The sequence below is a fragment of the Aquarana catesbeiana genome, linkage group LG02, assembly GCF_042186555.1.
Source record: "Aquarana catesbeiana isolate 2022-GZ linkage group LG02, ASM4218655v1, whole genome shotgun sequence".
Taxonomy (NCBI): Eukaryota; Metazoa; Chordata; class Amphibia; order Anura; family Ranidae; genus Aquarana; species Aquarana catesbeiana.
Window position 1 is genome coordinate 406,163,289 of NC_133325.1, and position 12,965 is coordinate 406,176,253.

Here is a 12,965-nt window from a genome sequence, read left to right on the forward strand (position 1 = left end):
AAAAAAAAAAAAAAAAAAAAAAGAGATGTGGGGGTCTGACCTCTGATGTCTCACCAAAGCCCCCCCCCCCCCCAAAAGAAATATATATTAAAATATAACTGATTTTATGGGGGACGGCAACCCCCCCGCACTCACCCCTCCGCGGTGACGGTGCCCCCCCCCGCACTCACTCCTCCCCCCTCCCGCACTCACCCCTCCACGGTGATGGTGTGTCGTTCCCCCCCCCCCGCGCACTCACCCCTCCGCGGTGACGGTGTCCCCTCGCGCACTCACCCCTCCGCGGTGACGGTGTCCCCCTGCCCCACACTCACCCCTCCGCGGTGACGGTCTCCCCCTCCCGCACTCACCCCTCCGCGGTGACGGTCTCCCCCCTCCCGCACTCACCCCTCCGCGGTGACGGTCTCCCCCCTCCGCGGTAACGGTCTCCCCCCTCCCGCACTCACCCCTCCGCGGCGACGGTCTCCCCCCTCCCGCACTCACCCCTCCGCGGCGACGGTCTCCCCCCTCCCGCACTCACCCCTCCGCGGCGACGGTCTCCCCCCTCCCGCACTCACCCCTCCGCGGCGACGGTCTCCCCCCTCCCGCACTCACCCCTCCGCGGCGACGGTCTCCCCCCTCCCGCACTCACCCCTCCGCGGCGACGGTCTCCCCCCTCCCGCACTCACCCCTCCGCGGCGACGGTCTCCCCCCTCCCGCACTCACCCCTCCGCGGCGACGGTCTCCCCCCTCCCGCACTCACCCCTCCGCGGCGACGGTCTCCCCCCCTCCCGCACTCACCCCTCCGCGGCGACGGTCTCCCCCCTCCCGCACTCACCCCTCCGCGGCGACGGTCTCCCCCCCTCCCGCACTCACCCCTCCGCGGCGACGGTCTCCCCCCTCCCGCACTCACCCCTCCGCGGCGACGGTCTCCCCCCTCCCGCACTCACCCCTCCGCGGCGACGGTCTCCCCCCTCCCGCACTCACCCCTCCGCGGCGACGGTCTCCCCCCTCCCGCACTCACCCCTCCGCGGCGACGGTCTCCCCCCTCCCGGTCTCCCCCCTCCGCGGCGACGGTCTCCCCCCTCCCGGTCTCCCCCCTCCGCGGTGACGGTCTCCCCCCTCCCGCACTCACCCCTCCGCGGTGACGGTCTCCCCCTCCCTCACTCACCCCTCCGCGGTGACGGTCTCCCCCTCCCTCACTCACCCCTCCGCGGTGACGGTCTCCCCCTCCCTCACTCACCCCTCCGCGGTGACGGTCTCCCCCTCCCTCACTCACCCCTCCGCGGTGACGGTCTCCCCCTCCCGCACTCACCGCTTCGCGGTGACGGTCTCCCCCTCCCGCACTCACCGCTTCGCGGTGACGGTCTCCCCCTCCCGCACTCACCGCTTCGCGGTGACGGTCTCCCCCTCCCGCACTCACCGCTTCGCGGTGACGGTCTCCCCCTCCCGCACTCACCGCTTCGCGGTGACGGTCTCCCCCTCCCGCACTCACCGCTTCGTGGTGACGGTCTCCCCCTCCCGCACTCACCGCTTCGCGGTGACGGTCTCCCCCTCCCGCACTCACCCCTCCGCGGTGACGGTCTTCCCCTCCCGCACCCACCCCTCCGCAGCTTCCTCGGGAGAAGCCGGAAGACAATAGCGAATATTAATTTGCTATTGTCACAAGTGGGTTGTTTCCGGGCGCAATACCACCAAAAGAAAGCTTTGTCTCAAAAAATTGATAAAAATGTTGTTAGGGTACAGCATTGCATGACCGCGCAATTGTCAAAATGTGACGGCACTGAAAGCTGAAAATTGGCCTGGGCCGATAAGGGGTGGAAGTGCCCTGTAGGCAAATGGTTAAATACCACCAAAGGAAAGCTGTGTCTCACAAAAATGCATGCTGTGTGACGGTGTTTTTGTCAGCCAAACTATCACAGCACTGAAAAATTAGCTGATAATTTAGGGGTATTACAGGCTGGAAATTAAGTGCTTAATACTGCTATATCTTACAGATGTTGGGCATGGCTGTAATGATTACATTCTTCCCCACACAGACAGCCCCCTATGCCTTTTAATCATAGGACAGCAAAGTCATATAACAGGAAATTAGAAGCCGTGTGTGCAGTAAGCCAGGTCGCCTATCGAGAAATCTGAGTGAAGGTGCTTAGGAGCACAAAGTCTATCACCAAATGGCTTTTTCCTAGTTGCCATGGTGGATGAGATCTGCACAGCCTTGCCCTATAGATAACGCAACCATGCAAGATGGCTGCATGTTTGGATACTGTCGGCATATGACACAATGTTACAATCAGTCATCACAATGATTAGTAAACTAAAGCAGCAGTCATCAAATTAGGACTAAAGCATGTCAAAATTGCAAAGGCTGCCAGACATGTAGACGATTGACCAGATAATCAATTTTAAACAATTATTGTAAGAATATGTTCACTCATACTGTTTGAGGGATAGGCAAAGGATTGTGCAGCATCAGCTTTATTTTAGGGGACAATGACATTGTGAAAACTTGGAAAAGTCAACCCTGCCAACTATTCTGCTGAGAACATTCAACAATGTCTGCTGGCACCCACAAGCACTATGAATGATGACTGATCTTCTTACATATGGGTACCTAATAGTGAAAACACATTCTAACAGATAAATCATAATATGCTCAAAGTATACTGACTGAAAAAACAACAGAATTGAGTGTTCACCATTCAGAATAAGTAAAAAGACTATCCCTTCAGTAGGTTAGTACTGCTGCTTGCTCATCGCCCCTCTCATCACTGGGCTGCTACTACCTCACCAACATTGTACTAGCTATTTTTTTCCTCACAAACATCCCATATATCTTTACAATACATAAGCACTGCTTAATTACATTGTGATGCTGAAATATTGTAAATGCCAATTCTTCTAAATAAAAAAAAAACAATGAGCAGAAATAAGTCATTCTCAACAAGATGCTCAAAAGCACTTACCTGTTTCACAGTCCCACAATCTGCAGGAGTTATCTGCTGATCCAGAGAGTACATGACGTGTATCCCCTGAACAAGCAGTTAAAGAAATTAAGATGCAAAGATGTAGCGCTCATTTCATACTAAAAATGTAAAGTGATAGTAAACTCTGTTATACCACTTATACCAACATTCATTCAGCCTTAAATAAGGCTTACCTGTAGGTACAGTGAACATCTCCTGTTTAGGAAATATTTGTCACCAGCGCATGCGCTCTGAAGGTCTGGCATACTGTGCCGGACCTTCAGTGCCCATGCCGTAAACGGCGGCTCCTGCGCACATGCGTAGGAGTAACATTATCGCGCCCCCAGCCACTCAAGTAGCCGGAGGCCACGTATCTGGAAGGAAGACCGGGTGATAATGGAAGCCCTCTCAGTTGTGACAGTGTGCCGCTGGAGGGCTTTGTTTTAAGGCAAGTCTCTCATAATGTGCTAGTAAGCAATGCATTCTAGCACATTATGATATTTCCTTGCAGGGGGATTTTTTTTCTTCAACTGCGGTTTACTACCGCTTTAAAAGGACATGTACACCCTAACTGAATGACATTTACTATGCTAAAGCACAGTGTATACAACATTGCACTGCTGAACTCCTGTAGCCTCTTATGAGCCATTTCCTTACTATAGATACACCAACAACTGCTGCATGTCGCTTTCCAGGGAAGGTTTCCTGATGGTGACAACAGTGAAACATGTCTGTGCAATGTGTGTTTTTCATTTTGGATAGAGAAAGGGAGGGTTATAACACCTGTAAGGATTATTTTTTCCATCACTTCCTGTCCCATAGCCAAATAGGAAGTGAGAGGAAATCCCTGCAAATTAAGGGAATTCCTTGGGGACCCCGGGGTCACCAAAACCAGTGTCCCGATTGGAAAATTTCCCCACTATTACTTTTAATAAATAAAGAGGGTGAATCCCCCTAAAGGGAGCACACACAGCAATAAAAACTGACAGGGGTTCTAATCCATTTCCACGCTATCCAAAACTAAAAAAAGTTTTTCCTTTAGTTATAGTCCACCTCACCATAGCCGGTTTGATCTTACCCTTTACTTTTCACCAAGGGTGCTCCTTGATGCATTGCAGCAACATATTTCAAGACTCCTCTTAACATATGTTTAGCCCAACATATTTGAATGGCCTGCCAAAAAACTAGAATGAACTAGAAAAAAAAAACAACTTACCAGCACCTTTTTCAGATACAGAGCACATCATCACAGGCTGATTTACTAAAGACAAATATACTGTGCACTGTAAGTGCATCTAGAGCAGGTGCACTTGCAGTGCACAGACTATATGCCTTTAGTAAATCAACCCCATAGTGTTGTTGAGGAGGTGCTTTTGTGTGCTATTCAAAATGAATGGCACTGCAATGCACCAAGGTGTGTTTCATGCGGCACTGCAATACTTAGGTTTGACTCCAGCCTAAATCAATTTTAAAAACTCCAATGACCTCATTCCTACTCAAGCATTTCAAACAAGGTATTAGACCCCTTTCACACTGGGGCACTTTTCAGGAGGTTTATCGCTAAAAATAGCGCCTGTAAAGTGTCTGAAAAGCTCCTGTGAAGCCACCCCAGTGTGACTGTACAGGAAGGTGCTTATTTTGACAGAACTGCCTTCATGCCCTCTTCTGCAGAACATTCCTCAAGCAATACACTTAAAGCACACAGCTAAGTACACAAGTAAAATAAATATTGCATTTGTGAGCTGTGATAAGAGTGTGTGAATTATAAATAAATATATATATATATACACACACACACAGTTTTGAGTTTGGGATGATCTATACACATGAATACGAATTTTTTTTTTTTTACTATTCACATATTATTTATTTCATTGCCATAGAAACTTATTCTATCCCACCAAAATATTCTGATTGGCCTTCAGTAATTTAAAAGGATACAGTCAACATCAACACACCACACTGCTCCAGTGTGGCCATTGTAGGTACCAAGTCGCTCTCCATTCAGAGAATAAAAAGCATTTACAACCTAGAAGTAAAAACACAAATTAATATTAAACATGAGAAGTGGTGTTTGAAGGAGAACTCTAAATCATATGTAAAACATGTGTATTATAAAGAACAGACCTTAAATGCAGATTTGTGCCCTAGCCAGCCCATTTCTGGCAGAGGCAGAACTTAAACCTTCAGGGCCCCGATGCAAGAAACCATGAAGGGCCCCCCTGGCCCCTTGTCACTGATCCAGGCCCTTTACTCCCATTGCAGAGCCCTTTATTGTGGTCCCACAGCAGGACTTTCATGTGTTCTGCAGCGGGACCCCTTCTTGCATGATTTCCTACCTTCCCAAAAAAAAGTCAGGTACACTTTTTTTTCCATGTGTTCAGCCAGCCATTGTAGGGGAGAATGTATCTTAATTAGGGGTGGGCTATTTAAAATGGACGTGGTTCTACAAGAACCTTCTAATGCCACACCCCTTTGAACATCTCTACACCCCCTAGAATGCCTCCATAGCCCCTGCACATCTCTAACTCCAAAATAACCCCTGTAGCCCAGCACACTGCTGCACCTTCTACACACCTCTGCAACTCCCAGCATCCTCCCTAACCCCCCTAGCACAACTCTGCACCTCCACACAGCTCTGCACCTCCTAGAATCCTCTTTATCCCTCAGTATGCCTCTATAAGCCCAGCAAGCCATTGTAACCCCCAGTACACCTCCGCACCCCTCTCCCCCTACACACTTCTGCATTCCTCAGGACATTTATGCACCCCCACACCTCTGTACCCACCCCCCTACACACACACACACACACACACCTGCACCTCTGTATCCCTCCAGCACACCATTGTACACCGCAGCAAATTAACTTAGCACCCCACACACCCTAGGGCCCCTTTCACACAGGGCAGACCTGTCCTGATGCAGAGCAGACATGGACACAGCACACTGCTCTCTATGGGGCTTTTAGATGGAAACGGACCACCTGTCCATTTCCATCCGACTGTTATCCAATCCAATCCGCCAGACCGACAGGGAATGGATCTTTCATTTGTCTGTTTTTAGCGGACAGGATCGAATGGCGGTGGGTGTCCGCTGACATTCACCTCTCCATGTGCTATGGATGGTCTGATCGGGTCTGCCTGAAAATGGACAGGCGGACCCGATCAGTCCACCAGTGTGAAGGGGGTCTAACACATCTGTGCTCTGTACCCAATTAATGTGCACTTCCAACCCCCAGCACATGTCTGTACCCCCCCCCCCCAATTTCATCCTATGGTCACTTACCCCAATGATGACAGTCTGTGGCCAGTATTTCCCCCTGCAACTCAGATTACTAATGTTGCAGTTTAGTTTGCAGAGGGGGAAGTGGAGGGGGCGATCAGCACCTCTATGGTGGTCACGGGATCTCTCTGGGGCTAATAGTTCATTTCCCGAGTGTGTGCAGTGGAGGGGGGAGGGGCCTCTGACCTGAGCATGTAATCGGCTTCACTCTTCAGTGTACAAGTGAGTCGCTCTGCTTATACAATCTTGCTGATACATGCCCGGGTCAGAGGCCCCTCCCCTCTCCACTGTATACACTCCGGAAGAGAACTACTAGCCCCAGGGAGATCCCGCGGCCACCACAGAGCTGCCAATCGCCCCCTCCCACATGCCTCCTACTGCATACTAAACTGACAGCCAGAGGTGCAGGAGATTACGGGTCTTGGGGGCCCCCCCTCAACGGTGGCATAATGCCAGGGCCCAGTCGCAAGCGTGACTGATGCGACCCTGGTAGTTCCGCCACTGATTTCTGGGCAAACCATATTTTGTAGCAAAAAAATAAAAAATAATGTTTAAAGCTGAGCTACAGGCAGATAAATGTATTCATTAATATATCATTTTTAGATGCAAGCAGTACCTGAATTTGACCTCCTGCAATCCCATGTACAGCAGAGCTCAAACTGTGAGAGGGAGAAGCAGCACAAGGAGCCAGTTGTGTTGCAGTGTTCATGTGCTAACAAGGATCATGCTAATAAGCTCATCAGTCTGCTGCTTCTCCTTTCACTGCCCAATCAAAGGCTGGGGATAGGGAAGAGACCTGTAAATGTTGGTGAATAGCAGAAGAAAAAAAACACAACAGGTGCCCTGCTGAACGAGACAGGGCCATGCTGTGTGGCAGGGTTCTGTAAATATCAGGACGAGATGAACAGAAATAGAATGCTTTTGGCAGGTAAATCAACTCCTTTATATGTGTGTATTTAACCATTGGCTTGATGTTCAGCTTATACTTCTGCTCAAGTGGAAACTTCTTCTGCGCTTGAACAGAATATGGGAAAACAGATTCTCCCAATTTACATCCCATAGTTTGGATTTCTTACAAAACATCACAATCCAGGAAATTTACACATTTCAATATACGTGAAATGGCATGCAATGGTTTAATCAAGCCCGTGCTCCTTCATGCCATAGGCAGCTGTAGAGAAACACATATGAATGGCACTTCATTCTTATCAGCCCTTGGAAGATGGAACTGTCCTAAATAATAATTAAAAAAAAACATAAAAAACAGCCAAACCTGACAATTTAAAGCATGAGGGCTAGAGACTGTGAACCATATGAAAGGTATGGCGCTACTTTTTAACCAACAGTAAATAAACAGTCCAAATGAACATAAAATATCATAAAATGTGTGTATAACTTATAAGTCCTTCACAGCTTTTCCAATCACTGTGCTTCAAAAAGAGTGTGACTTGTAGATTCTTTCAAGTGCCCCACCACAGTGAGGAAAAAATGCACTAACTGCAAATGGCCTTTAAAGGCCTAGCTGAGAGCCTGAGCCGGGTAACAGGCCAGGGATCTGGGCGGATCCCAACTCTATGGCGGTGATGATGCCTGTGCATGGACCGACTCTGACGTCAACAAAAAGTAGACTTTAGCTCGCTCTTTGCTGAAAACAGGTAGAAGAAGTGCAAAACGAACTGCACTCCTGTGATACAAATGAGCTTTGGCTGTACTTCTCCTTTAATTGAAGTGACCCTCTCACTTAAAGGGGCAGCTGCTGGTTTTATAATCATGTTCACATAAAAAATTGTTTATTTCTATATAACTTTTTTACTGAAGAGTTGATTGTTTGGCGCCAATTGTATCACTTTTTTTGGATGACTAACAGTTCACCTCACTGTGCCCCTGCTAACAATGCATACTAATATATAAGAGGCAGCCACATGTAAGAGGCTCACAGAAATAAACTTTAGCACATATATCCAGCTGTATACTTACTGGGTCTTTAGCAACTGTAAACAGCAAGTCACCATCACGATTGTACTTTATCTGAGTAATAGACCTCTCATGGCCCTGAAGCAGGATTGGTCTCTGATAATGAAGAAAGGATTAATACATTATACATTTCAAATATCAAAATAAACATTGGTTAATGCATAAAAGTATTTCTGTGTAGGGCTTGTCCCCATCTAAAGTAGCGCAACAGTGCATTATAACCACATATGAGCATCAAACCATTTTATTTAACGATTACAGTTATGTAATGGTATACACTGAATGTGCACACCCGACCTCTTGCATGCAGCAGGCAGGGTGTGCTTTAAATGCAGTGCAATGGTATGTGTCCCCTTAAAGTGACACTGGTTTAAAAAAAAAAAAAAAAAAAAAAAAGATATTCATATGTATTCACTGAAAAAAAATACCTTCTACCTCTGACTTTTCTCCCTTTCCCCCTTTTCTCTTTTTGAGTGATACCCAATGCTTTCATTGCTCTCAGCCTCTTCAAAATCTCAAGTTTTGTTTTCTTTGCTTCTCGATCCAACTTCCTGTTAAGAGGGTGGCTACATCTGTACTTCATGGTCCCACTGTATTTGGAATCATAGCCCACCTCTCTTGCTCCTACCGGCATTTTATACCCTAATGCAGGGAATGCAATAAGGTAAAAAAAAGGTTTGGGTTTAGAAGTACTTTAAAGAGGAGCTCCAGGCTCCTTCAGAGAAAATGAAAGGTCAGCAGCTACAAGTTCTCCCTGGCCGTCTCTACATTCTACTCTGTACTACTCTACTCTGTATCTGTTGTCTTTTTTCAATAATGCAACTCCTGAACATGCGCACAAGAGTGTTTCCTGAACTGCATGTGCCACTGCTGAAAGATTCCCCCTCTGTTCTGATTTTGGTGAGAGCTTACAATCTTGGATTAGGGGTCCATTTACATCAATGCAATGACTTAGCACGTTAACATGTGCTGCATTAAGGCTAATGCCGTCCACAGATGGAGATAACTTCTTTTATATTCTCTGTGAGGGGGAAGCCTGTGATCATTGCAAGTGGCTATATCAGCCACTTGCAATAATGGCATGTAAAATCCAGTAGGCTGGTTGTATCCAAGTTGATCGGTCGATATACTTGGGCACATGTAGCCTGTCCATACATGATTCGAATCTCGGCCGGTTCCTCCTGAACCGGTACCAGTGAACAATCTATTCGGTGATCTCCCCTACCTAGTAAGAACTCGGAAGTGACGTGTAAGTCACTTCTGGGTTCTGCTGCTGCCACCTTATCCGGCTGTCGTGGCCAAGGTAAAAACTAATAAAGGGCAGGTGAGACATCAGGGGTCTAAAACCTCTGCCCTTTCAATAAAGAAAGCCCGTTACAACAACATACCAGATAGGGAATTTTTGGTCCCCTATAGGATAAATAATAAATCTTAGCGGAAATAAAAATGTTACACCTACACACAAATGTATGCATCAGGGTGCCCATGTATGAAACGATTGATTGCACTATACGTTACATATCACCATGCACACTGGCTTAAAAATCGCTGCTTCTGTTGTGTTCTGCCTGTAGAAGCAGCTCAATGTTATTCTATATGTCCATGCACATTAGGATGTTTACAGGCATAGTCTGAGCTTAGTGTTTAGAGACAGAAAAAAAAACCCTTCTGGTTTGTGTTCCTGATTGGAGCCTACTGGCAGAAAAAGCGCAAAACTCTCCTAAACTCGTCTAAACTTTGTACAAAAATTTGCATTTTTTTTTACCAAGGGAACTGGCTTTTTTTTTTTTTTTTTAAGCCCAGTGTGCATGGAGCCTTATGCCCTGTACACACGGTCAGACATTCCGACAACAAAATCCATTTTTTCCGACGGATTTTGGGCCAAACTTGTCTTGCATGCACACGGTCGCACAAAGTTGTTGGAAAATCCGATCGTTCTGAACGCAGTGACATAAAACACGTACAGGGCAGTAGCCAATAGCTTTCGAAAATGTATAGTTTTCGGGAAATTTATTGTGAGCATGCGTGGCACTTTGTGCGTCGGATTTGTGTACACACGATCGGAATTTAAACAATCGGATTTTGTTGTCGGAAAATTTGATATCCGCTCCCAAATGTTGTGTGTTGGAAATTCCAACGGAAAAAGTCCGATGGAGCCCACACACGATCGGAATTTCCGCCAACACAATCCGATCGCAGTTTTTCCATCGGAAAAATCCGACCGTGTGTACAGGGCATTAGAGCAATAATTACAGGGCCACTGTTCACATTCAACTCTAAACTGATGACCTGTAAAAGCTCTAAAAGCGCCACCTATAGAAAATGTTGTTGCGATTTCACAGGCACACACAATTTTAAAGCTTGTTGGGTATCTATTTATATTTTACAAAACACTGACAAATGCATTGCACTTATATTTCCTAACAAGAATTTTAGTGTATTTTTTTTTAAAACTGTTTAGCGCTTGATAAACTGTTGCACTAATACTGTGCAATATAAAAAATTTTAACTACCACCATTTTATTCTCCAGGGTGTATGCTTTCATATAATGTATTATGTTTTTAGGGGTTTTAAGTAATCTTCGGGTCTAAAATGTTTTAAACTTGTGTGCAAAAATGGCTCTGGCAGCCAAAGGGTTATTCCTAATCTAGTTTATAGAGATCTGAGATCAGGAAGGTGAATTTGGTCCCTCTAAGTTACTGCACTATACTGATTAAAAAGGTAAGGAAAAATACTAAGGGTGGTGTTGGCACTTTACTTCTCCAGCCCGCCTGGGCACCCCAAATAGGAAAGTTCAAATATATGTGTGGCATGTTTGGTCGCTTTTAAAGGAGCCTCCTGCTAAAACAACAATGAAAGGGTGCTGGTCTGTAGCCAGAGAGCCAGCCATCACAGGATTTCCAACTACAGAGAAAACTATGGCTCGTCTTCTTCCGATCTATCGATCGTGCCACTGCCGCCGTAGTAGTACACAGCGAGCGCCCACAACCCCGATCCCCTTTACCTACCATGTTGAGATCAGCTGTCGGCCAGGCTTAGCGCGTGTAGAAAGAGGCCGGAAGTCGGAACAATAGAGTATAGCAAGTCCGCTCTCTATGGTTTCAGGAAGCGGAAGTGCTGGGAGTCAGGAAGTGTGTGTAGAGCGCTCTGAGTGGTGTGTTTGAGAAGTGGAGGAAGTTGGATTGTTGGTTGTCATGTCTATGGCCGTAGTAGATGTGTGCTCACTTCTGCTGGTCGCAGTACTGTGGGGAGTTACTAACCCATTCCTGCGAAAGGGAGCAGAGGGGGTAGAGAGAGTGAGAGAAGACAGGACAGTGTGGAGGCTGCTGTGTGAGGCCAAGTTCCTTATCTCCAATTACAGGGTGAGCGAGAGGACAAGCTGTTTACTATGGCCTTACACATTGTGTCTTATAAAACCAAATCTCAGCCTATGCTTTATTTAAATTTGCAGGGATAGTACTACCATTGAATGAGAATTGTCCCTTGTGCTGGTGGTTGCATTCATTGTTTACTACTTTGGTCCCCTGCCCCCCATTTCCCTTCAGCAGTAATCTTCCGGTGTTCTGTCGAGAAGTGCCCCCCATCGAGCAGTGCCCATGCATGCGCAGGATGGAGCCACACTTCAGCTGATTTGCCAATCAGCTGGAGTGACGTGACCAGGGCGCAAGCGCACATCGTAGTAGGTATCGCTCGATGGGAGATACCATTTCATGGCCACAATTGAAACCTATACAAACAGCGAAGGGAGACCGTAGTTCTCACATTGTGCCTCTCTGTTGCGGGGCGGCTTTATTGTGTGCTGATGGTCCGGTTTTGTCTGTGTTGCAGGGCAGGTTTGCTGTGTTGAACGGCTGCTTTTGCCTGTGTGAAAGGTCGGGTTGCAACACAGACAAAACCAGCTCTTCAACACAGCCACTAGCCACCCTCCAGCAGCAACGATGCACAATTTAAATTGTGGCTGTGAAATGGTATCTCCCATCGAGAGATACCACCTACGATGTGTGCATGCTCCCTGGTTACATCAGCCCAGCTGATCGGCAAATCAGCTGTTGTGCTGTTCCGTGGGGCGCATACTGGGCACTTCTCGACAGAAAACCGGCTGCCCACCCTTTCTGCTCCCTCCACCAATCATGGAAATTGTACTATAGCTTCCAGCAATGAAAAGCACTTTATGAATGGAGGACAGGTGGATGAATGAAAGGTCTGCCTCTCCCATTTATAGATTGCTTTTCAGTGATGACAGCTATAGTATTATTTTATTTATTTCAGGTACTCTATATAGCGCCGTCAATTTACACTGGGGGCTCAGCAACCTGTAGATCGCGATCTACCAGTAGATCGCAGACAGGTGACTGGTAGATCACAGTCTGGGCTTGCTGACCACCATTCCAGAGCATCAAACAGAGTGCAATGCAGAGGGACTACTTGTAAAGTTGGAGCTGTAGTAGAGAGCAAGAGCCGCATAAGTCGATGCCTCCTCTGTAGTGTTGGCTCCTGTCTCATGCGGAGTGATACCAACTGCACTCCACCTCTTATCCTGGCTAGCTCTCTCTAGAGTGGTGCCAGCAGCAGGAAAGAAAAGATCTTCTTCAGGTCAGTGTGAAGCAATACACTGGGCATAATAGTATAGGGCTGCTTTCACACTGATAGGCTACAGTGTACCTGCAGGTTTGCTGCGCTTGGCCATAGACTTCTATTATTTCCTGCTGTTTTACCACCCCCTAACTTTACGTGTGAACAAGCCCTAAGGGTGCCACTCCAAATGC

General features: G+C 47.4%; 2 protein-coding genes across 4 annotated transcripts in view; one reads left to right on the forward strand and one right to left on the reverse strand.

Annotated features, from left to right (window-relative positions):
• Nucleotides 1–11,320, reverse strand: part of EIF3I (eukaryotic translation initiation factor 3 subunit I) — a 31,479-nt gene extending 20,159 nt beyond the window's left edge. Inside the window, exons 1-4 of the mRNA XM_073615373.1 lie at nucleotides 11,208–11,320; nucleotides 8,202–8,294; nucleotides 4,884–4,971; nucleotides 2,943–3,008 (exon numbers count right to left, since the gene is read on the reverse strand). Coding sequence (XP_073471474.1) covers nucleotides 2,943–3,008; nucleotides 4,884–4,971; nucleotides 8,202–8,294; nucleotides 11,208–11,210 — 250 coding nt within the window. The 5' untranslated portion in view covers nucleotides 11,211–11,320. The remainder of the gene's footprint in view (nucleotides 1–2,942; nucleotides 3,009–4,883; nucleotides 4,972–8,201; nucleotides 8,295–11,207) is intronic.
• The window catches only part of TMEM234 (transmembrane protein 234), a 60,085-nt gene continuing 58,426 nt past the window's right edge, over nucleotides 11,307–12,965 (forward strand). For 2 of the 3 annotated variants that reach the window (XR_012241660.1, XM_073615375.1), the window contains exon 1: nucleotides 11,307–11,561. Coding sequence is in view for 2 of the 3 variants with exons in the window: in XM_073615375.1 (XP_073471476.1) it covers nucleotides 11,394–11,561 (168 nt within the window). In the remaining variant the exon portion in view is untranslated. The remainder of the gene's footprint in view (nucleotides 11,562–12,965) is intronic. The other variant, XM_073615374.1, reaches the window with a different exon arrangement.